This window comes from Amblyomma americanum, chromosome 3, assembly GCF_052857255.1.
Source record: "Amblyomma americanum isolate KBUSLIRL-KWMA chromosome 3, ASM5285725v1, whole genome shotgun sequence".
Classification (NCBI taxonomy): Eukaryota; Metazoa; Arthropoda; class Arachnida; order Ixodida; family Ixodidae; genus Amblyomma; species Amblyomma americanum.
The window spans coordinates 171107840-171132863 of record NC_135499.1 but is presented as its reverse complement, the minus strand read 5'-3'; the positions used below and the strand labels follow the sequence as shown (position 1 = coordinate 171132863).

The following is a 25024-nucleotide window of genomic DNA, read 5'->3' as shown; positions in this document are numbered from 1 at the left end:
GAATGGCTGTCACGTTTCTCTTGTGTTCTCTCTGCAATGCACCAGAACGGTTCCGCAGGACCCAGCGGTAAGGTGGCTGATATCATTTACACGCGCGCAACTTTCAGACGTAACAGTGAAGCTTAACGGCCTGCACTTAACTTTATGGCGGCCGTCGGAGTCTCGAGGTCGAAGTATATTTGTTAAAAGTTTTATACGCATCTGGTTATCTGGAGGCTAAGCGACGTCTGTTGCCCGTTTATTTAAAATAATTAGATTAGATTATTTTACACGCTCTCTAATTGAATAATATGCATGAGAACTTTATCGCAATTTCATTGAGTTTGCTGTGAACGCTGCCGAAGTAGAACTGCATGTGGCTCGTGAGTGAGTGTTGTGATCGAAGGCATGCGGATTCCACAGGAGGACTGCAAAAAAATTGCAGAAAAACTGTTGTGTTCACTTCGCTAACATCTCGTTTACTTTTATATGCATGCTCGCGGTTGGCCCTATGCACTTCGTATACTCGTATACGTATACGAGTATATGAACTTCCTGTGTCAAGGAAGTTGCTTGGACTGTTTTCATGATTGTTTTCGAGCGCAGCTCGAATATTTGTCCGAAACACCGTGAAACCTTCTGCCATGAAGTCATTGAGTGACCTAGCACTACAACTGATGCGATCCGCTGCCTACATGAAAAAAAAAAATTGGTCATTTAGCACCAACGACTAGCAGTGTGATTCAATAGGAGAGAAACATAGAAAACGGATGATTTTGCTCTCATTTTGGAGCATGGATGAAACAAAACGGCGTTTTTGGAAAGCCCATTTTACAACAGTATCTTCGAAAACCTCAGCCCCTGATCGTTCGCATTTGCGAATACTTCGCGGCTACAAGCGGTCCGTTTAGCTGAAAGGCCTGTGCTAATTTGCCTGGTGTTATCGGTGCCGTTAAAGCGTGGATGTGGCAAACTTGCCAGCGAGGCGTGAAGTACAGAGACCTGCGTGCACAATCGAATGCAGGGGAAGGCTGCCCCGCAAAGCGACCAACCTGGCAGTAGCAGCCTTTGCTGCACGTACGGGCAGCAGCGGCAGGAATGCATGGTTTGGCCACGCGCCTCCTGCTGCTTCTTCTAGCAGTCGTGCATTGTTTCAGCACGTGTTCGCCAACAAGTGAGTATTACAGTATCTACTACGGGTTTCTCCAGCACAAACTAAACGTTACTTGTTCCTGCAACATGTTTACCTCGTCCATCCCAAAGCTAGCGTATGTTTTTGTCGCTCGCTCAAATAAAATTCTTCCAACTTAACTGCTTTTATTAGGCTAATATCTGTTCAAGAAAACATTAAAGCAATGTTATGACGCACATGACACACACTCATCAAGGGTTGTTACTGCGTTTGATGTTTTATAGGGAAGCACTAATGGTTAGATTCACAACTTACATTCACAGCCATGAAACTGCAGACTCAGCAGTTTCATTCAGTAGTTTCAGGGACGCACGGCAAGGCGAGAACTTCCAAGATGCATACTCCGGGGAGGAGGTATAAATACGTCAGCCTTCTTTGGTAGACACGACACGAGCGGAGCTTGCCGCATCCGCTCAGAATGGATGAAATGAGCTTTCCAAATCACGCAGCTCCTGTGTAGTATCGGATCTTCGGCCGCCAGCTGCCGATGGAAAATCTGCTGGTCATAACGCAGCTGGCTTATAGACTCTATAGGCTTATAGACACAGCAGCTGCGTGATTGGGAAAGCTCATTTCATCCATTCTGAAATGAAAAAAAAATGAAAATTGGTTTTTGGGGAAACGAAATGGCACAGTATCTGTCATACATATCGGTTGAGGCTGAGGCAGACAAAACTTTATCGCGCATAAGCGTAGGGGATTAAGGCAAGTTATCTAGCGTGCCCCAGGCCGTGGAGACCTTTGGCGACGCCGGCCCATTCGACGGCCTTGGATTGAATATCGGGGTCATCGCTAGACCTTAGCTTATCCCATGCTTCTTTGGAGCGATCAGGCAAGAGTTCTGGGGGAGGCTTACGGACTTGGCACGCCCATATAATATGGTCGAAGTTATCTTTCTCCCCACAAAAGCGGCAGGAGGGATTGATATCCTTATTTATGAATTTAGATAAGTAGTTTGGGTTGGGGAGGGTCCCCGTCTGTAGTTGTCTCCAGATGACCTGTTGTTGGTTGTTGTCTGGTCAGTGCTTTATGGGGTGCTGGGAGTGTTCTTCTTAATGCTTCGTAAAGTGCAGTGAGTTCGTAGTATGACACGAATGGCTCACCGAAAAGTTAAGGTTCTTGACTTTGCGCCACCGCTCGGCCGGCGAATTCTCGAGCGTGTTGGTGGGCAGTCTCATTTCCCAGATTCCCCGCGGGAGCTGGGGTCCATAGAGTTCCATATCACTCAACATACGAGAGTCTCTTATTTCTGTGAGCATTTGCGTGGTGGGAGCGGAGACCCTACCTCTGCGAAGTTGCTGATCACCAACTTCGAGTCGCTTACTATGGTAGTAGCGTCTGTAGGCGATGGCCCCCATCGCTCCTCTGCGACTAGCGGTCTAGAGGTGGAAACCGTCTCCGCCATAGCCAGCCTTGCCGGTCGACAGCCGGGGTGTGTTACTCCGCATAGACAGTACTTGCCATAGCTCTTCGCGTCTTCTGCGGCGTCGACGTAGAGGGCATCCGGCAGCCGGCTCAGGGTCTTGTGCAGGCTCTTCGCTATTGCTTCCCTTCGGCCTTGTTGCGCGTGAGGGTTCCTACATCGGGGGAGAGTTTTGACGGTGATCTTCTTTCGACTGTTGCTTGGGATAACTTGGGGGAGATGTTGTAAGGTTTCACCTGACACCGGAACCGCGCCGTAAGGGAAGGGATAAAGGAGGGAGTGAAAGAAGAAAGGAAGAAAAGGGTGCCGTAGTGGAGGGCTCCGGAAAAATTTCGACCACCTGGAGGTGCACTGACATCGCACAGCACACGGGCGCCTTAGTATTTCGCCTCCATCGAAACACGGCCGCCGCGGTTGGGTTCGTACCCGGGCACTCCGGATCAGTAGCCGAGCGCCCGGGTTTGAACCCGAGCGGATGCGGCAAGCTGTGCTCGTGTCATGTCTGCCAAAGAAGGCTGACCTATTTATACCTCCTCCCCGGAGGATGCATCTTGGAGGCTCTCGCCTTGCCGTGCGTCCCCTCCATAAGTTAATATGCGAAAACTGACACGAGTTTGTTCTCTTAGGTGCGCTTTCATGAGCGCAGACAAAAGGGCCTTTACGAGGGTCACGAATTTGTGTTCGTTTCTTTCTGCGTTCATATGATTTGATTGAGAAAGGAAGTAGCCTGCCGTATGTCATTAGTTCCAGGTAGTATCTGTACGGATGCCATTAGCTCCAGAGTATTAACGCTACAACTAGCTTGATGGTGCTGCATAACCGGAATGCGTATGACGGAGACATTTTGGTGGGCGCCAGTCCTCATCGTACGGCAGCAACCCCGGCTGCAACCCATTGTTGGTTAAACTCGCTTGAGCGCACAACTAAGGCTCTAGTCAGGCTTACCAGCACTAAGTTGTATTGTAGATTGTTCGGTGCTAAAACAGCAACGTGCGTGCGCTGCGATCGCTTGTAACCACTGGGTGAGAATACAAAAAAAAATTCGGCTGATGTAACGCACCAATATAGCATGCTACTTTGTGTTTGCACTGGACTGCTCTTAAAGGCGTTTAGGTAACAGCATCATGGTTTTATGACAATATTTGAGAAAGAGATATAACCGCGCACAACTTGGGGACATAGGATCCCTGATCCACTCCAAGGTTGATTTTTTACCCGCATTTTAAATTCTTCATTGCTTGTAAAAGTATATAATACCTCAGCTAAACAAGACTAGAATTTTTCATCACTGCCTTTGATATCAGTGATAGTAGCTGCTACAGTCATATGCGAGAATGTGAGGGCTGTGCGATGGCCCTGAGACCTTAAAAGGTCCAAACTCGCTTGATAATAAAGTTTTCCGTCGATCCATCATACGCGAGCTCATAGCTCGAGTCATCCTCGCTCCAAACAAGTCGGCTCACGTAAAGTCGCCCAAAGAACTGCGTAGAATGGAAAGTGGCCGCAGTGGCCGCTACTTAGTTCTTCAGCAGCGTTAGGCCGTAACCTTTGCCTTCTTCTTTTTTTTATTTTTTTTTCAAAACTATTACTGAGAGAGCCCGTTCCCTCGGTGCATCGGCGGCGTGTATGAGCGAGATAAATGACCTTTAAAGGCCGATATGCGTCGGCCAGAATGGCGGCTGCATCTATGAAATTGTGCCTGCCACTCTCTCTTGATCATTAACCTTTTTGTACCATTGTTTGTGACCTGTTCAACAGATTAAAATAGAGTAACTGGAAGACCTATTGAGTGACTCTAGTTGAGAGGACACCAACCCTTCCCGCCCCATATAATTGATAAAAGATCCATCCAAGCTATTACCCGATATTGAAAATTGTTTTTTTCAGAAAAGGAAATGACGCATAAATTGTCTCACATCTCGGCGGACATCTGAACCGTGCCGTAAATGAAGGGAGGAAGGTGGGAGTGAGAGAAGAAAGGTAGAAAAAGGTGCCATGTTGGACGGCTCCGGAATAATTTAGACTCGGGATCTTTAACGTGCACTGACATCAAAACGCGGCTGCCCCGGCCAGCTTTGAACCCGGGAACTCCGGCTCAGTAGCCGAATGCCTAACCGCTGAGTCACCGCGGCGTGTTATTATCGAAATAATTCACACATTTCGTTCAGCTTGCTGGTGTAAAGAGTGGCATGAACCTGACATGCGGAATTAGTTGCAGAGCGCACGACATCTGAATTCCACGCAATGCGCCTTTTTATTGGTAGCTGCGTTGTGAACAAGCGCTCATTTATTACTTTTTTTACAAAAACCACAGGATCAAGAACCCTACAGTCATCATAAAGTACCGTAGAGATCGACTGTATGCGGCCTGGAATGAGGAAAGGCATGCCTGTTACTGTTTCGCTCGATAAAGTTTAGACGACTGCAATCAAGTTCAAAACAGAAACAGAACACAGAAACAGGCTACGTGATTTAATTGCGCGTTCTATGCTATCTGACGGTGCAAAAATCGGTGCTTTGTTGAGCCATTGTCCCCGTACAGCAGCGGGTACAATGAGTGCCACTTGTTTAGCGCGGTCGCTGAACGAATAACTAATTATTTAATTTTAGTGCTCTAATTAGAACTAAATGGACACTCATTAAACCTTTAGTAACAACTATAAACAACAGAAACACCTCAATAAATGCAGCTACTTTGCACTCAGAACGCATGGGGAAGGGAAGAAATGCCTGAGATTGGTACGGCTAATGAACTTCATATTAAATTAAGGATTCTGAAAGAGCCTTACACTGCCTTAATTATTTAGTTCAAAGATAGCTGAACTAGCTTATAGATTTTGCCACGCGGAAATGCACACTTATTGATCGCTTTGTTTTTTTGTAACAATTTGAGGGGTCCAGAAAAACGCGGACAGATTCTTACGGCTGAAGTGCGCTCACACAATTTTCAGGGCTTAACAAAGCACTGAAGTAATTTAAGAGTCCTTCGAATGCATTGATAGCGCATCTGACACCAATCAGAATTTAAAGCCGTCGCGTCTCTGCAGGTTATCTTAGCGAAATAAGATGAGGCTACTTTCTGTGAAGTGAAATTTCCGATAGATCTCGTCTTTCTCTTTCTTTCTTAAAAATCAAAGGCGCCGACAACAGGTCGGAAAGCGAGGATGACGACTGGGAAGAGCACCACGACGAGTACACCTACACGGAGCTTAATGAGGACGAAGAGAGCAGAGAGCAAGGGCTTGAAAAAGCTGGTTACCACTTCCAAAGCGGGGGCTCTGCAGGTAAGTTGCTGGGAGATAGTTCAACTAAGCTTTTGTTCTAAGTGCCATTCTTCTTCCTTACGTGACTTCGAGACAGGTCAGTCCTGGTTCAACAAATACTGAGTTAATGCGAAAACAGACCGTGTTTTTGTTGAAAGTTAGAGATGAGGGGTCTAATGGCCGAAATTTGCGTTCATGAATGGGGAAGGGCAACGATTTGGGGAAGGAGAGCGCGGTAGAAGGGTGACTACGATCTCAAACACGAAGATGACGTAGGCTATGCGCAGCAGTAGCAACCGGAAGAGAAAAGCCGCCGCCCTGGATACTAGTTGCAGACCATATTTAGAGAAATAAAATACAACCCTACTCCCTAGACGAGGAAATCTTGGTTTTCGCTCACGAATTGCAGAAAACCGCTTTGGGCAAAAGGACGTGTCCAAGGGGACAAAAGGGATTACAAAGGGAAGGCATCCGTACAGCACGTCTGTCCACCGTACAGCACGCCATACAGCACGTATCCGTACAGGACGCCATATATATCCTCGAAAGACTGCTATTGATAAGTTGTTTGTCTTGTTTTGACAGCAGGCTATTGTTCAGGGCTTCATACTGGGCACTTGGCCAGGGGTTTGGAAAGCTTTACAAGCAGTCTTGGTGTTGTTTCGTTTTTTATGAAGGTTACACCTCTGCTAGATGCTACGTTCAGACCCATAGGTCGTGTGTTTTTCACCCCTAGCTCTCTTCTTTCCGCGGTGACCCCACCTTAGCCCTCTCTCTTCCCTCTCTCCATTCTACGAATAGCAGACCAGAACAGTACGGCTGACGCCGACCTATTCGCCTGTCTTTGTAAATAAACCTGTCTCTGCGCACGAGAGACCACTTCCATCTCCTCTATATAACAAACGTTGTTGGCTCCACCAAAAAGGAAGGTGTAATTAACAGTAACGTAAAAACAACCAGTTCTTCTACCTTTATGACTTTTTGTGAATTGCGTTATCGTCTTATCTGAACTCAGTTTGTTGTTACTGTTTTGCTGCACCTTTACTATGCCATTGATTTCTGACCTATTTTGCCCAAAGTGCTGTATTTGACCCCCCTTACACAATGCCTCTTTTAGCCCTGTAACGTATGGGCAAATAAATTAATAAACCAACAAACAAATAATAAATTGTAAGGCTAAAGAAGAAGATGCGCCTGATGATTTGAAAAGACGAAGACGAGGTGACAGTGCTCTCGAGAGTTTTTGCCGGCGCTACGCTTGTGTGTCTTTTGCCGATCTGATCCCAGACTGCTGCCGTTGCCGTTCCCGTCGCCCCAGTACCTCGTAACAAACCCCCCGTTACATTTGGTGGAGGTGCCGGGTAAAAACATCGGCCCTGGAGCTCCGTAGTCGTGCTCTCCCGACGCGCCGCACCTCTCCATAGCCGCACTCAGCCCACCTACTGCTGCGCCCGATCCCTCCTCAACCGAAGCATTCCTTCGCTCCATCGACGACAACCTTCCAGCGCCGCAAAGGGCACAGCTTCTCACTTTACTTAATCAGTTTCGCTCATCATTTGACTCACATCAAAGTTCCTTGGGCCAAACTTCCACTGTCACCCATGCCATCGACACAGGTGACCACGCACCGCTGCAACAACGTCCCTATCGTGTGTCTGTCGCCGAGCGCCAAGTTATTGAAGACCAAGTCGACAAGATGCTCCAGAGCGGCGTCATTCAGCCCTCAAGCAGCCCATGGGCGTCGCCTGTGGTGCTCGTCAAAAAGAAGGACGGCTCCATACGCTTCTGTGTAGATTACCGCCGCCTTAATAAGATTACGCGCAAAGATGTCTATCCCCTCCCGCGCATAGACGACGCTGTGGACTCTTTGCAAGGGGCCGAACTCTTTTCATCTCTTGATTTGCGTTCCGGGTACTGGCAAGTTCCTATGAAAGAAGCCGATCGCCCCAAAACCGCCTTTGTGACACCGGATGGCTTGTATGAATTTACGGTGATGCCCTTCGGGCTTTGTAACGCCCCCGCGACTTTTGAGAGGATGATGGACACCATTTTGCGCGGACTTAAGTGGAAGACATGCCTTTGCTACCTCGACGACATTGTGGTCTTTTCCCCGGACTTTGACACCCACCTCTCCCGTTTGAAGCACGTCTTGACCTGCCTCTCTGACGCCGGCCTGCAGCTGAACTTAAAAAAATGCCGTTTTGCCGCTCGTCAATTAACCATCTTAGGTCATGTTGTCTCTAAGCAGGGCGTCAGTCCCGACCCAGCGAAACTTCGTGCTGTGGTTGACTTTCCCAAACCTACCTCCATCAAAGACCTGCGCAGCTTCCTGGGTTTGTGCTCATATTTCCGCCGGTTTATTCGCAACTTTGCGTCCATTGCTGCGCCTTTGACTCAACTGCTGTCTGGAAGTGCGGATTTATCACTGTGGTCTCCAGCGTGCGACGACGCATACACCCCCTTGCGCCGTCTCCTCACGGCGCCGCCCATTCTGCGCCATTTCGACTCGGCCGCTCCTACCGAAGTTCACACGGACGCCAGCGGTGTTGGCCTCGGCGCTGTCCTCGCCCAACGAAAACCTGGCTTTGACGAATACGTCGTTGCTTATGCTAGCCGCACACTCACACCAGCAGAACGCAACTACTCCGTAACTGAAAAAGAGTGTTTGGCGATTGTATGGGCCCTCGCGAAGTTTCGACCGTACATTTATGGGCGCCCTTTTGACGTTGTGACCGACCACCATGCGCTCTGTTGGCTTTGCAACCTGAAAGACCCCTCCGGCCGCCTCGCTAGGTGGGCCCTTCGCTTGCAAGAATATGATATCCGCGTCGTGTATCGCACCGGCCGCAAGCATCAAGACGCCGATGCACTGTCACGCTGCCCCCTTCCAGCCGAGATCGCCAGCCTTTCCACCTCCGACGCTTCTCTGCCCTTGCTTCGCCTCAGCGACATGTCTTCAGCGCAACGCATGGATCCCTGGATCGCTTCCCTTCTCGACTTTCTCGCCAACCCGACGGCTGCTTCACCGTCACGTGCGCTCCGCCGCCAAGCTGCCCATTTTGCGATCCGTGACACCCTACTTTATCGCCGTAACTACAACTCCGAAGGTCGCAAGTGGCTGCTCGTTATTCCACGTCACTTACGCTCGGAGATATGCGCATACTTCCATGCTGCCCCCCACAGCGGTCACGCGGGCGTTTTCAAGACCTACACCCGCATACGGCTGCGCTACTACTGGCGCGGAATGTACACCTTTATCATGAAGTACGTGCGCGCATGCATTCCCTGCCAACGTCGCAAGACACCTCCCCATCGTTCTGCTGCTGAGCTGCAGCCGTTACCATGCCCTCCACGCCCGTTCGACCGCGTTGGCATTGATTTATACGGTCCGCTTCCATACACTGCAGACGGCAACCGTTGGGCTATAGTAGCGGTGGATCACCTTACACGATATGCCGAAACTGCTGCCCTTCCGGCTGCCACAGCGACGGACGTCGCCTCCTTCATTTTGCACCGATTCATCCTTCGCCACGGTGCACCTCGTGAACTGCTCAGTGACCGAGGCCGCGTGTTCTTATCTGAGGTGGTGAAGGCGCTTCTCAAAGAGTGCAACACGATTCACCGAACTACCACCGCCTATCATCCGCAGACCAATGGCCTCACTGAGCGATTTAACCGCACACTCGGAGACATGCTCTCCAAGTACGTCGCTTCTGACCACACGAATTGGGATCTCGTCCTTCCGTACGTTACTTATGCGTACAATACCGCTACGCAGTCTACCACCGGATTCTCTCCTTTCTTCCTACTTTACGGCCGCCAACCCTCTGCTACTATCGACACTATCCTCCCTTACCGCCCCGATGAATCCGAATATCGGCCTGTTTCCGACGCCGCGCAACACGCCGAAGCCTGCCGCCAAATTGCCCGGTCACTCACCACTGACACCCAGCATCGCCAGCGCTCCCGCCTCGACCAAGACCAAACCCCACCGAACTACACTTCTGGTGCACTTGTGTGGCTCTGGATCCCTTCAGGAACTCCCGGTCTCTCCTCAAAATTTCTTGCGAAGTACCATGGTCCCTACCGTGTGCTGGAGCGCACCTCTCCGGTTAATTATATCGTGGAACCCGTCACGCCGTCTCCTGATCTCCGCCGCCGAGGACGGGAGACCGTTCATGTCCAGCGCCTCAAGCCCTACTACGACCCCGCCGTCTTGCCATCATCCTAAGTCGCCAGGATGGCTCCTCTTGTCCCCGGGGTGATTGTAAGGCTAAAGAAGAAGATGCGTCTGATGATTTGAAAAGACGAAGACGAGGTGACAGTGCTCTCGAGAGTTTTTGCCAGCGCTACGCTTGTGTGTCTTTTGCCGATCTGATCCCAGACTGCTGCCGTTGCCGTTCCCGTCGCCCCAGTACCTCGTAACAAACCCCCCGTTACAAAATAAATAAAATAAATACTCTGCCAGAAGAGCTAAGTGCACTCCGAACGAGTGCCGCACGTTAGCAGGCTTCACAAACTGTTGTGAAACTAATCATGCAGCTCCTTCCAGCTCCCCGCTCGGAGAAACTTGAAGTAATTTCGTTAATATTGACGTCATACTAAGGAACTGATGCCCTACACGAATATCTCATCGCCGTCTCGAGAACGATGCGTCGACCGCTCTCCATTTCTCGTAGCTTCTGCTGCCTCACTATATAAAAATGTGATGCCTTCTTAGCATCACATTTTTAGTGGTTATAGTCATGTGATGCTCAGGCTCATTGCTTGTCTAAGACCCGCTTCCTCTCTATATTGCTTCACCAAAAATTATGCGGCACTTCAGAGAGTTAGCTGGCCTGGACTGATGAGGCCTTAACTTATGCCCTTTGTAAACAAGATGACGGACGATGCGATTGACAGTGTGATGCGTTTCTGGCATAAACGGCACACAAAGATGTATCATCCATTTCTAAGATTCCCACACCCGGGTATATTTCTGTGTCTCACAGTGCAGTTGGTAGTATCCCCAGCTATTCGAATCATTTGACAGGGAATATAATGTTCCTTCTAGCTCTTTCGAGGTTCCTTTAGCCCATGAGTGCTAGAGGACAGCTGTTACTTAGCCGACTAGGCATCCTGGGAACCCTTGAAACGAATGGTAAATTCTTGGACACGTCAAACGTGCATTCCTTCGCACACTTCAAGAGTTTTCAAGGCAATTCCTAACGAAGAATCCGGGACAGTGTGTCGTCTAAATATGGCACTCGTACTTTTACAAAAGCCCGTTGTCTGTGTAGGAACAGAAATATCAAAGGTATTTCCGCTCTTACGTTCAGGGAATTAATTTAACTTCTTCTTAACCTCTATCAGGTGCTTATGGCGGCGCTGCCTGGGCGGGCTCGAAAAAGTCAGGTGTTCGGAGGGCTTCTCAGGTTGCAGGTAAGCTCACTGTGCTCATAGAACAATCTGATTTTTTTGTTGCGAGTAATAGAAATATTAGGAAATTTCGACACAGTTAAACTAGAATCGTGCTCAACATGTTCTGACGAATGCGGTATAGAAAGAACTAGAGTGTCGTTGGGCAACAAGCGATGCCAAATAAAGCCCCATATGCAGCAACTTGACAACTTTAAATGAAAACGACCCAACAACAATGTCTTCTTTCTTGTCATGTTTATAAACGCAGCTAGCCGCTATGGTGGCTTAGTGGTTATGATACTCGGCTGCTGACCCGAAAGATGCGGGTTCGATACCGGCTGCGGCCGTCCCATTTCTATAGAGGCGAAATGCTAGAGGCCCATGCACTGTGCGATTTCAGTGCACGTTAAAAAATCCCCGGTGGTCGAAATTTCCGAAGCCCTCCACTACGGCGTCCCTCATAACCTCAGCTGCTTAGGAAAGTTTAACACCCATAAACGAAATTATAAACACTGCTGGAAACGGTGCTAACCGCATAAGCATCCTTGCGTTTATACGCTTGTCAATGCTGAAAGTAAGGCTGCGTACAATGGCCGATGAACTCGGCTTGGTTTCGCTAAGAGCGGTACGTGTGTTTTTAATGCGAAAGTGTTAATAGTCTTGCTCACCAAAATACCCGGTGTAGTCCATCGGCTTTGTGTCGAGAAACTTCGGATTGGCCAAAGAGGGGGATACGTCACACTTGGAGTGGCGAAGATGAAAAGGGATTTAAACATCAGAAAACTGTTGATCAGAAGGTCGCAACATAACACAGGCGTCATTAGGACATGTAAATATATGATTGAAATGAATTGCACTGAAAAGAAAATTAGGATAATTAGTCGGGAATCGAACCTCTGAATCTCGTGTTACGAGTCAGACACGCTACCCTTAGAGCACGAAGCAACTTTTTTCCAAATAGAAAACGTTTAATTATAATAGTCTACACAATAGAAAAGGTAAAAGACACAGAACGTTCTCACGGCTTGGTTAATGTGGGGCTTTATATGCATATTGTGTAGTCGGTCACATAATGGTTGTCGTAGACGAAACAGTGTCCATGCCTACGTAGCCAACAAGAGCGGGACTCATTATCGCTGTAGCGTCATACCCTTAAAGGCGGAGCTTAAGTATCCGCCAAGTTTTTTGAACACCTTTGTCAATGATATCAGTCAGGACGAAAACGAATGCTGTTAGTGCAAAAAACATAAATGTCCCCATACTAGCATTGCCCGCAACCGTTACGACAAAGAATATTGAAGTTCTTTTAATCTGTCGAAATCACGTGCTATGCCAATTATTTATAGCTTGTGGAACGTACTTTCTTACATTTCGTTTGAAGCTAACTTCAAAACGTTTGTCCTTCAAACTCAACTATCCTCTAATCGATCTATAAGAATAACACACATTGAAACCTCATGTGTTTTTGGGCTTGTAAAAACATTTTGATTTATCAAGCGCTGGCACAGGCAGAGCGACAGGCCATGACTGAAATGGTTCCTTCAAAATTCTATAATCCGTGATAATGCTCTGAATGAAAAAGCATTTTCCTCACTAACTTTGACCTTAGTAAAATAAAGAAAGGCTGCTTGTAGATCGCAGGATACGAGCCGCAGTAATTACAAAATAAACAAGAAAGGCCGCCAACGTCTGGAAGACGTTGAAGTGAAACAATGAAACTGGGTGCATTGCCACCATGCTCGAATGTATGTATGTATGTTTGGTTTATGGGGGTTTAACGTCCCAAAGCGACTCAGGCTATGAGGGACGCCGTAGTGAAGGGCTCCGGAAATTTCGACCACCTGGAGTTCTCTTACGTGCACTGACATCGCACAGCACACGGGCCTCTAGAATTTCGCCTCCATCGAAATTCAACCACCGCGGCCGGGATCGAACCCGCGTCTTTCGGGCCGGCAGCCGAGCGCCATAACCACTCAGCCACCGTGGCGGCTGTATGTATGTATGTATGTATGTATGTATGTATGTATGGTTTATGGGGGTTTAACGTCCCAAAGCGACTCAGGCTATGAGGGACGCCGTAGTGAAGGGCTCCGGAAATTTCGACCACCTGGAGTTCTCTTACGTGCACTGACATCGCACAGCACACGGGCCTCTAGAATTTCGCCTCCATCAAAATTCGACCACCGCGGCCGGGATCGAACCAGCGTCTTTCGGGCCGGCAGCCGAGCGCCATAACCACTCAGCCACCGTGGCGGCTGTATGTATGTATGTATGTATGTATGTATGTATGTATGTATGTATGTATGTATGTATGTATGTATGTATGTATGTATGTATGTATGTATGTATGTATGTATGTATGTATGTATGTATGTATGTATGTATGTATGTATGGATGGATGGATGGATGGATGGATGGATGGATGGATGGATGGATGATAAGGCTGAACCCTTTAAATCGGGCGGTGGCTTAAACAACCTAGCCATGACCTATGAAATTTTACTCGTGTCTTGATTTTAGCCACCAATCAGAGAACCTTCGCTTGGTTATGTCTACCCGCTTAAAATCTACTTTTCCTTCACTTCGGCTACGCGTGCACACACGCCGCCTAGCGGAGCGATCGCCACCTAGCGACATTTATCAGAGAAATTACGATGCACGTCTTTCCGTTGTCGAGTTACTCTCTCTAAAGATACGCCCCAAACGAAATTTGCTTCGTTTGGTGGGTCAATGTGGGCCTAGAATTCGGCTTGCGGTGCGATATGGTAGCGCTTGAAATAGTAATTGCATGTATACAATTTTTACCTAGTATTGAATTACGGTTTTATTTCTACAACACAACCCATAGGGTTTTATTATACCCGTTTTAGGATATCTTTTGTTGAGGAGGGAAAGGGATGATGGGGCACAACCATTTTAATCGGCCGCCATCTTGGAATTGAGAAACCGAAACTATGGCGTCATTTCATCTCCTGACGTCATACTCACGTAGTTACACCTCTATCTACCATATTGGACCGTGACGTCATCATTGGCACGCGGCAGGTGATTGTTTCTACAATGCTATTGTAGATGGCGCTACAAGTCTCAATGCGAGATGCGCTGTTTTCTTGTTGCAGCCACTGTGGGCGCTTTGATCTCAGGGTGGCAGGAGACCTCACGAAATCTCGAAACGTGATGAGTAGTTGCTGCCAGAGATGGCGCTGTGATCAAGGATGGTAGCAGACACCACGAAATCTCGAAACGTGATGAGTAAGAGCTAACGCTCTTAAAAAGCGTTATCCTGATCATTTTACTAATGCGGATTCTTCCAGCACTTATCTCAGACAACCAAAGTGACACTATAGTAAAGATGTTCCTTAATGCACGTATTTGTTGCTTGGTTTTCAACAGGCGCAGCGAAAAATCTAAAGGCATCTTCAAAGCACAGAGCCATGACTTACTCAGTCAAAGGAAAAAGAAGAAAAGCTGCAGCACTTAACCAGCAGTCAGCCCGAAAGAAGACTAAACGTGTGAACAAAGCTTCGCAGTTTGCAAGGAAACAGGCTCCAGGCTCCAAGAAACGTAAATCGCCAAAGAAGGGCGCGAAAGGAAAGATGGTTGGCGTCAGTACGAAAAACTCTGGCGGGCTAACAATGATAGTTAAAAAAAATCCAAAAATTTGGTCATCTGGTGCATCTGCTGGTGCCGGTACCTTAAGAGGAAGTAAAGCCCTACCATACAAATGGAGCCCATCAAAAGGATCAAAAGAGACCAAAGTCGCCATATCGAAAAGAAAAGGGGGTAAACAAGGAAAGGCAGTGAAAAAGGGTGCGTTTGTCGGTGCAAAAAAAGGCTGGAATCCGAAAACCTCCGCGGGAAGAAGAAAGGGGGCCTTTAGTGCGAAGCCAAGCATCAACACCGTGCCTAAAGGAAAAAAACGTGGTAATGGAGAGGCCAACTCGAAGACGAAACGAGTCACCGTAAAGAAGAATCGGAACGCCATGAAAGCGAAATTGTCCTCGAAGAAGCTTCCATTCTTCTCAAACTTCAACGCTAAGAACTCCAACAAGGGACGACTGAGGGGTTTTGTCAAACAGAAAATCGGAGTAACTTGGCCTGCAGTGAAAAAGAAATTCGGGTTCAACAAGATGCAGACAAAAGCAACGGCACAGCGCTCCCCAAGCTCGTCCAGGTTCTCTTCTAAGGGACGAAATCGCTTTGGCAAGGCTAATCTCTTCAAAGGTTCCAAGAAAGACAAAACGTCTGGAGCAGTCGTTAGTCACGCAGGCTTCAAGCAAGCTGGATTTGGTTCGAAAGCGTTGAAGTCGGGAAGTCAACATTTACGGGCAGGCCAAAGCAGTTTGGCCCACGAGAGAACTTCGTGGTCCGGTCTAGGTGCAGCGCACGGTGAGAAACGGTCAAGATTTTACGGTAACGGTTTCCTCATTGGCACCAGAAGTCGCAGAAAAAAAGGACGAATCATACAAGTGCTTAGAATTCGACACAGGAGGCGGAAGCACCGGAGCAAGAAACCTGTTATTCAGCTAAGTGGTCTTGAAAACAACAGCAGTCAATTGGAACCGAATGATGGCCGATTTAGAAATGGAACCAGTAAACCCGATGCAGGCGGTGGTCTACTTGAGCAACCTAGCAACCGACTTGAGCAGGGTGGCGGTCGATTTGAAAAGGGCAGCAGTCAACGTGAACATGACAGTGGTCGACTTGAACAGGACGGCGGTCGACCTACACAGGGCGATGGTCAGCATGAAAGGGGCAGTAGTCTACATGAACATGGCAGTGGTCCATTCGAACTGGACAGCGGTCGACTTGATCAGAACAACGGTCGACATGATCTGAGCAGTGGTCGACTTGAACAAGGCACTGGTCAACTTCAACGCGGCAGCATTCGACCTGAACAGGCCATCGGTCGACCTGGACAGGGCAGTTTTGAACTTCATCAGAGCGGTGGTCAGCCTACACCGGGCAGTGGTCAAGTGCCAAGGCGACAAACAGCTGGCTGGAATGTTCGAAGCAAACCAAGGGAGAAAGTGCATAGCGGATTGGTAAGTGTTTAGTGTTGCTTACGACAAATCCGGAATATTGAGAAAAAAGACTTATTATTGCTGTAATCTCTTTTTTTTTCTGAACGTCGCTTAGCAGGAGTAGTGTTAAAGCTTCACGAAGTTTGTACTGCGAAATGATGTTAGCCGACGGTGGAATTAAAAACGCACACACAGAACAAAGGGAAGCTCGAGCACTGCCTCGGCTTGTTTTCTTGTTTTTGTGTCAGAATGTCTTTTACTTGACGGGGCCACTGTCAAGTCCTCCGCGATTCTGTAGAATCGTTGATTTGTGCACTGTGTACAGCCAGGATCGTTACCACGGTCCGCTACAAGCTCGCAGTTTGTACAGACCGTCGACTTTAAAGCGACTCACTAACTGCTGCACTTGCAGCCAACTCCTTTTACTGTACAAGTACCTTGATCAAGCAGTAAATCTGCTGGACTCCTGATCCGTTAGTTAGCAGTGGCAGCCTATTTCTACACCTCTTCTGTTTCAAACCACTCCCAAAGATTATGAAAGGAGCAAGTGACCAATAATATGGTCACTGATAAGCATCGGCATAAGCTTCTTCGTATTTTGTTTGAGCCGTGGCTGTAGTGCGCGTTTCTTCCATTCCAGCGTTCTTTACAGGCTAATCCAATTGGTGAAATAGATTTTGCACCTAGCAACGCTGGTGTGGGAAATGAAAGCCTAAGGGCAAATACATCAGCTACTCCAATGAATCGGGCAAAAAAAGCATCAGAAACTAAGGAACCTGCCGAACCAGGGCTGAACCTGCCAGTTCTTAGCACGCCTCGGCCCAAGGTAGTCGCTGCGCAGCGGGATGCCATACCAGAACAGAATCTGCCTATCCCGAGCCCGCTTGGTACTAAGTCAGTCGCCACACAGCCGGATATCGTACCAGAGCAAAGTCTACCTCCCATAAGCCGGCTTCGGACCAAGGAAGTCGCCCCATGGCCGAAAGCAGTACATAAGCAGAATCTACCTGTCCAAAGCCTGCGTCAGACCCAGATGGCCGCTCTTAGGTCGAATGTCGTACCGGAGCAGAATCTACCTTCCCTAATCCCGCCTCGGACCAAGGTAGTTGCTCTACGGCCGGCTGCCGGACCGGAGCAGAATCTACCTTCCCTAAACCCGCCTCGGACCAAGGGAGTTGCTCTACGGCCGGGTGCCAGACCGGAGCAGAATCTACCTTCCCTAAACCCGCCTCGGACAAAGGGAGTTGCTCTACGGCCGGATGCCATATCGAAGCAGAATCCACCTTCCCTAAACGCGCCTCGGACCAAGGGAGTTGCTCTACGGCCGGGTGCCGGACCGGAGGAGAATCTACCTTCCCTAAACCAGCCTCGGACCAAGGGAGTTTCTCTACGGCTGGGTGCGGTACCGCAGCAGAATCTACCTTCCCTAAACATGCCTCGGACCAAGGGAGTCGCTCTACGGCCGGGTGCCGTAGCGAAGCAGAGCCTACCTTCCCTAAACCCGCCTCGGACCAAGGGAGTTGCTCTACGGCCGGATGCCGTACCGGAGCAGAATCTACATTCCCTAAACACGCCTCGGACCCAGGGAGTTGCTCTACGGCCGGATGCCGTACCGGAGCGGAATCTACCGGTTCTAAACACTACTCGCACCCACGCAACGGCTCCAAGGAAAGGCGTCGTACCAGAGCAGGAGCTACCTTTTCTAAACTCGCCTCGGACTAAGGCAGCCGCTCGCCAGCCGCATGCCATGCCAATGCAGAATCTACCTGTTCTAAGCGCGCTGCGGAGTATGCCAGTCACTCCACGGTTGGGGCTGACTCGAAAACAGCGTCTTCCCCTGAAAGCGCCGCTCGCTTTAAGGAACCGCAAGATGACACACATTAACAAAGCGCCCGGTATTAATTCAACCACCTCACACCGTAGAAAGTTTCCCACCTCTGCTCTTCCCGAGAGTAATGCCCCCGCTATACGGCGACCCTCGCGTGGAGCACAGAAAGCGCCCGATATTCAAGAGCCCCTGGTACCACAGCGACCTTCGAATAGACACCATGGGCACCACAGGCAGCAATGCCAAGGCGGGTCATCACTGCGGAAAGGCAAAGCCGGCAAGATTGTGGGCGGAGGGCTTATGTGGTTCCCTGCGGCCTCATGTGCTGCCGCTGACCTGGACTGGAACTCCGTCCACAGCACCGCGTGCCTCCATCAGCAAATCGCCTTCGTGCACCGGTACAAGGTGAGGGCCTTCCAGCTTAACTGGTTCGTGGACGTGCGGTAGACCAGAGGTGCCGTGTCGATCGAGACAAGAGTATCAACATTGCAGCTTTTCTTGTCGACTTTAGTTCAATTAAAAAGCTTATTCATGCTGTTCTCACGAGCACCATCTTGCAGACCGATTGTTCTCGCAGTTTTTCCATTGTTTTTGTTTTCTGAAGAGCTCTACAAAATTTGGCGAATCTATCTTTGCCCGCTTCATGTTTGTCGTTAGACTCTTTGCTTTTTTCAACCAACCAAGGTACACTGTAGACTTTGGATCGAATTATATTTGCGTCTTCATGTTGGCCTCCGTTTTAGTTCATTGAAAACTTTTTATTTAAGAATATTCAGAGGGAAAGAGGAGAGTCTGGGGGACTTCCTGCAAAAATGTTTTAAGTATCGGCATAAGGAAAAATGAGGTCTTCCGCAAATGCATGCGGAAATAACGTGCCGAGAAGTATAGCAGCAAAATTACACAGAACACCGGCTACAATCCAGAGCTATCGAATGTCACCAAATCCTTCAGAAAAGAAAGACAAGATTAATAGGTATTCCTTTTAGCACGCAAGCATTTCATGATAAACAAATGCATTGACGAAGTTTATAAAATAGAAGTTTTACTTTAAGCTAAATATTTGTACGCCCACTCTCAAGATAACAAATCTAAAATAAATAAATAAAAAGTGTGTAAATTGAAATGGATGCTGTAGTGACCATTAAATTGCTCTGTGCTTAGTGTCCATGCGCGTTCGAGGTAACCGCTAAACGTCCGTCTAAGCCAAAAACATAAATTTGGTCTAAAGTGTACGATCATATATCCCCTTTGCACAAATGGAAATTTCAAACGCTCGACAGGACTCAGCTGTGGCAGATTTCTTCCAGGTACTGACGCCAGCACTTCATCCAGCGAGCGAGGAATACTCGCCTGGCTTTTGTGGATCGTACGTTCCATGGAATCACATCGCACCTCACCACGTAACGGAGTAAGGCATCGCTAGAACATGCTTTGTTAATGCAGTGATGACGCTGTTAATGCCCCGAGAACGGAGGCAGTGATTTTTGCTAGTGATCGATAAAGAGTACTCAAGTTCTGTTCAGTGATGATTTAATGATTTGATGATTTAATGTGCCCTAATCACTTAAGCGTATCTATGTACATAGAAAATCTAGAAGGGCAATAAACCAGCTCCTCGGCATATTTAGCTTTTAATCAGCTGCTGTGGTACAGCCGTGATGAAGGAAAAGCCAGAGGAGTATCTTCCTACGAATTCCGCGACCGACAACGAAGCACCAGATAGCGTTGGTTAGACTTCGACGTCTTTACAGCGTATGGGAATAATTGTTATGGTGGAAGTGTAACGGTGCCTATTTCGTACAAAGCATCCTGTTAATTTCAACGCATGTGGACAATTGCCTTGTTTCCTTAATCACCTCTACAGCCTTTTCCTTTGTATGACGTCTTTATTCTTGTCATTTGCAGCTTGGCGTATGATGGCAGCATCGTATCAGGCCTTTCACTCCACAGGTTCGGCTTTGTTAATCCAGTAAGGTTCACTTTGCTACTGAATGCCCTTTCTTTCTTAGCGTCACTTGCATGCTATAGTTTCGGTGCATCACGTTTGAAAGTCTTTATGGGTGGCGGCAAAGATTTTTTTCTAAATCAGAACTTTGCAAGGCTACAAATTTTGTTGAGTAGCAGCTGCTACGCACTGCAGGTGCGCCTCGCGAAATGCTCACGCTGGATGAGAGCAAGGCACGCCGCAACATCCTCACTCTAGCCTAATTAGTTTATTTATCTAAGGAAATGTAAAGTCGGTAATAAGGTCTCTTCCGTTGCGCAGTGTAGCGGGCTTGTCTTGCGGATAGACGGCTGCAACTTGGGCGCAATAAGGCGAGGAATAGTGTAATGTAGGAATAGCGTAATTCCACGCTCCTTTTCGTTTGCAGAAGTTCTTCCTCCTTATGGCGGCCCGAATTCGTTCTTGGAACTGTCGCTACACAATAATTTTTTCATTTATCTCCAAAATGACAAACAGCATACGTTTATGTAGAGAAGGCCGTATTACTGACTGCATGTTACATGCATGGCGAGCTGAAGGGTGAGCGGCCAGGTGGCAACCTAGTTACCGATGCATCGGCATGCGAGCCGCTTGTTTTTATTTTGCAAGCATCAGTTTTGTGCGCAAATACTTTCCTGCGACAAGCTCCTGCGGACGCCGTATCCTGTCATGATTCGCCTCATACGTTCTATTTTCTCTTCAGCCAATACTAAGCCACCCACAAGGCGAAAGACATTCCTTGTGGGCTATCATCAGTGACGTCACAGGTGGCAGCTGCCTCCCCCTTCTCCCCCCCCCCAAAAAAAAACAAAAATAAAGGGGCAAAAATGAGTGAATAAGAAATTTTATACCCGAAAAGAAATGCGTAGAAGAGAACAATAAAGAACTGGCAGATTATTCGCTAAAGTATACGCATCGAGTTTTGTTAAGTGACCCTTCTCAATGAATTGCACACAAGTAGAAAACCCCAAAAGGACGGCTGACAATCAACTCCAGATGCCGATAACTGCTTCTTATCTGCAGGGAGGCTACACGTTTGAGCTGCTGCCCCACACAGGGCGGCTCATACTTGTGGGAGTGCCGTTCCATCGTAGAGCTCTCAGTCTTTGCCATCTAGACGCGCCAACTCTGGGTCTGCTGTTCACAGGCACGGGTGTGAGAAATGGGGCACTCGGCATGCAACGCTTGGGGCAGGTAAGTCTACAACTCACTGCCCGAGGGCAGCCTTTCGGAACATTTTATTTCCTTTCACTTATTAGCACACTCAATGTCAAATGGGATTATAGAGGGGGTGGTAAGACGTATAACAACGCAAAGAAGAACAAGAAACGCAGCAGAATAGCAAGGGCAGAAGTTTTTAGGCTCCCAGTTATACAACGTTAGGTAACGCATTTTATGAGCCTTGATGGTAATCAGCTGTGCCTGTGAGTTACGAGATATGCGTGGTACAAAATTCAAGTACGAGCAATTAGTGAGGAAAGGAATGATACAGACTTAGTGGCACGTATCAGGCAGGGCATGCAGAAAAATAAGATAGAAACAAAAGTTCGTCCCAGAACTGATTGCCGGGGAAGCTTATTTCGCGGAATAACCTAAGGCGAAAAAAAAATGGCAGCGAAATGCGAGTCAAATTACAGTTACGCTTAGTTTCTTGTATTTAATACTAGCAGTGTGTAGCATTGTGAGAGGAGCATATTTGACGCAAGTATGCATGTGAAAAGTGATAACTGTATGGGGGCGCCCGCTCATGTAGTAAACATATATTGATCACAGATATTATTCTGAGCATTTACTGAAAAGAAATCACAAATTTATGTTATCGCAGTGTAGGTGATTCCCTAGGTGTTCTAGGAGTTTCCTTTTTTTTCTTCTGAGCGCGCAGTGTATCGCTGCCGTCATCATGACTTCACAATTATGACTTTACCAATAGCACACTACTTACCACAGAAGACGCGTTCATTCACCGGGTGGGGTCACAATCGTGGAGTCACCACATGCAAAAACAAATAAAGAAAGCCACATGATGATTCAAGTTCCGCATACCTAGAGTTCAGCTTGCTGCTTTATGCACAACAACCATCATTTCAAAAGAACCAAAGGTAGTAGAAGTATACAATGATACCAACGAAACACCGGTGTTCAGACTTTTTTTCTGGGGAAAAGTGTGACTAGACAGAGCTCGCGGAAAGTGCACGCGTGTAAAGGAACCTGTGATGTATTTCCTGCGCTGTGCAGATTTGCGGGACGTTGGAGACGTACGTCAAAACCAAGCCTGGCAGCCTGTATTGGGGCTTCCCCACAGTTCCCGTGAGGACCGCACCTGTGGCCGTGCGGGTCCCCGATGCGAGCACGGAGGCGGTCACACCCGTGCTGCCCATCGCGTCGGACTCGGCCGAGGAGTTCACGCTCAAGGTGTTCACGGAGCCGCTGACCCTTTACCCCGAGGTGCCCGTCGACTACACCGAGACGCACACCAACTTCCTCGAGCCTGTCATGTTCGTCACGGAGCCCATCGAGCATGTCGTCCGAACCAGGGTGGAAACTGTCGCCTCGCCTGTCGTCGGAACGGCTTCGGAAACCGTTTCCGAAACGGTCGTCAATGGCGGCGGCGGCGGCGGCGTCAATCCTGTGATCGAGACCCACGAGGTCGAAGTCGTCCATCCCGCAGTTCAGACCGTACACGAACATGTCCATGTAATTACAGGTCCTGAAGTCGCGGTGGATGCGCTGCCAGCTGTCGCCCAAGCCGCAGATGTTTACAGTGATGTCGATGGCGGAGTAAATGACGTTGGCTACCACGCGGATTTAGAAGTGGACGAGCCAGGTACTAGCTACTATCTAGACTTTGCAGAGCCTGTCGTTCACGTGACAGAACAAGTGCTTTGCTTTCCAGGGCCTGCAATCTAGTTAGCGGATTCCATGTCCTTAAGGATCGCTTAAGAATGTGTCGATCAGAGTTAGTAGTGTAGTATGCAGTTTTCTCGTTCGCAGCTTGTGTTTAGCAAAAGTTACAAAAGCTAGGAAGTAATAATAATAGTTTAGGTCCAGGCAATTGTCACCGTGAAACTTCGCCGCGTTCATATTCTGTATAATATCTACAGAAGATTTTCCCTCGGTTTTCTGAGGCCGACTTGGGGGCAAGTTATACGAAAATTACTGCACTTACATATCAAACATTAATTTACTAGAAATAACAAAAATGTGCTCCTGCTTGTGTCAGAAATAAACTCCGCACGTTTTGTGCACTTTCGCCTTGGATACATACGTAACGTGTTTATTAAGTTTGAGGGCAGCCATTGTAACATTCCCGATACTCCGTGTTTAGCTTCATATCGATTTTTTCCTTGTCTTCATTGGAGAAGGGATTCCGAGAGTCGTGTAAGCAATAATCTTATTTATTTGTTTATTTTTGACGCTAAATGTGCCGCACGGCATAAAACGTGATGTCAGTAACGAACGTTATAATACGTTACAAAAAGCATGAAGTCCGGTTATGTATACACCCCACAAGCAGGAGAAGAAATGTGCCTCGGTTGCCTAGTCGGCGGGCATTAAGCACTGAGTGGGTGTCGCAGTAGAGATCCGTCATGCCTTCCTTCGGAGGCGCATTAGGTTCCAGGTCATAAATGACACATCTTTGCAAGCCGGGTTCAGATGGTGGATAGGCCTGCATAGGTACGTACTGTGACTCGCTGATATGTACTTTGCCAGTATGACAGATCTTTTCAGCATCGCCAAGTGACGCTACTTGGACAGCGATGGAACTGGAGGGACGGTGGTAAATAAGTCCGCGGTACCCTGAGATGCCCAGTGCACGGTCAGTCAGCTGCTGCATCGACCTTGAAAAAACTGGCGTTATATCTTATTGCAAGGTAGGCTTAATGTGCACTCGGAAGGAGCGATCAAGTTCCGGGAGCGAATATTTCGACGGTGTCGTCTTTGAAGGGGTAGGATCAGTTGGAGTGGCCTTTACCTTTTTCGCAGCCGGTTCAATGCTGGCATCAGAAACAGTCCGCACAGGAGAAGGCAGGAGTTGTATAGGGGTAGGCACAGGGGTAGGGAAGAATCTTATTTAAGTCCCATTGTTTTGCTAGCTGCCTATTCTATTTAGTGTCTAGAGCGTAGGGATTACATTTCGCGACATTATTAGATGCAGAGGTCGGAGAGAATTGAGAAAAACACAGATTGAAGGCATATTCTTCAATTTATCTATTTTCAATAAGACGGGGTCTCAGTTGTGACCCTTATTGGACACCCTTTATGAGATGTAAAAAGAGGGCATCCTTCCAAGCTTGCTAGCATCGAAATTAGCATTACCGCTACTGCGACACCGAGGCATAGCCAACCATGCGAAGCACGCGACGATTTCTCCGTTTAGAAATTTTGTTAACACTATTTTCTCAAGACGTCTTTTGAACATTTGTGCACTAGCATTCGCCATTGGCTCTTCGTTGATGCCGCTGAGTTTCGCAGTAAGCTCTTTCTGGTCGTGTCAAGCTGAAACAGGTGCTCACAGCTTGAAGTTTGATATTCTCTCCTTCAAGTGGACGTTCAAGTTTCGAGGTTTTGCACAAACTTCGCCGGCTACTAATTTTTTTAGAAAGTAAGCTTACCTACCTCAACCGTAGTACACTAGCCTGATAAATGCAAATTACAGACTGCGAAACGAAGTGATATAAAATGACTTACGTTTGAACTAGAAAATACAGGAAATTACGTTGCCTGCTAAGCAAAATTCACTGTGCAATACCCGTCAGAGGAGTAACTAGTTTCAGCGGCACACAGTGTAATGGACCAGTGTGTGACCTCTCCAAACGCCCCCTCTATCATCTAGCTCTGCTGGAATGCTAAGCCCGGTGTGTTTCAATGATCGATGAATCGGAAAAAAAAATCCAAGGAAAGCCTACTTAGTGAGTATACTCGCATATTT

At 48.0% G+C, this 25024-nt stretch overlaps 1 protein-coding gene across 1 annotated transcript; it reads left to right on the top strand.

The window, feature by feature from the left end:
- On the top strand, positions 1-23246 carry LOC144125414 (uncharacterized). The gene is made up of 10 exons (XM_077658782.1): positions 1-67; positions 1004-1153; positions 5732-5878; positions 11210-11278; positions 14652-16303; positions 16923-18515; positions 19418-19518; positions 20016-20079; positions 21118-21288; positions 22330-23246. The coding sequence occupies exons 2-10, from the start codon at positions 1078-1080 to the stop codon at positions 22999-23001; spliced, it is 4545 nt and encodes a 1514-aa protein (XP_077514908.1). The 5' UTR covers positions 1-67; positions 1004-1077; the 3' UTR covers positions 23002-23246.
- The last annotated feature ends 1778 nt before the right edge of the window (positions 23247-25024 follow it).

Coding starts and splice junctions, on each gene's coding strand:
- LOC144125414 (XM_077658782.1), top strand. CDS start 1,078: ATGCATGGTTTGGCCACGCGCCTCCTGCTGCTTCTTCTAGCAGTCGTG. Junction 1,154..5,731: donor CAGCACGTGTTCGCCAACAA/GTGAGTATTACA, acceptor TAAAAATCAAAG/GCGCCGACAACAGGTCGGAA. Junction 20,080..21,117: donor GGTTCGGCTTTGTTAATCCA/GTAAGGTTCACT, acceptor TCTTATCTGCAG/GGAGGCTACACGTTTGAGCT.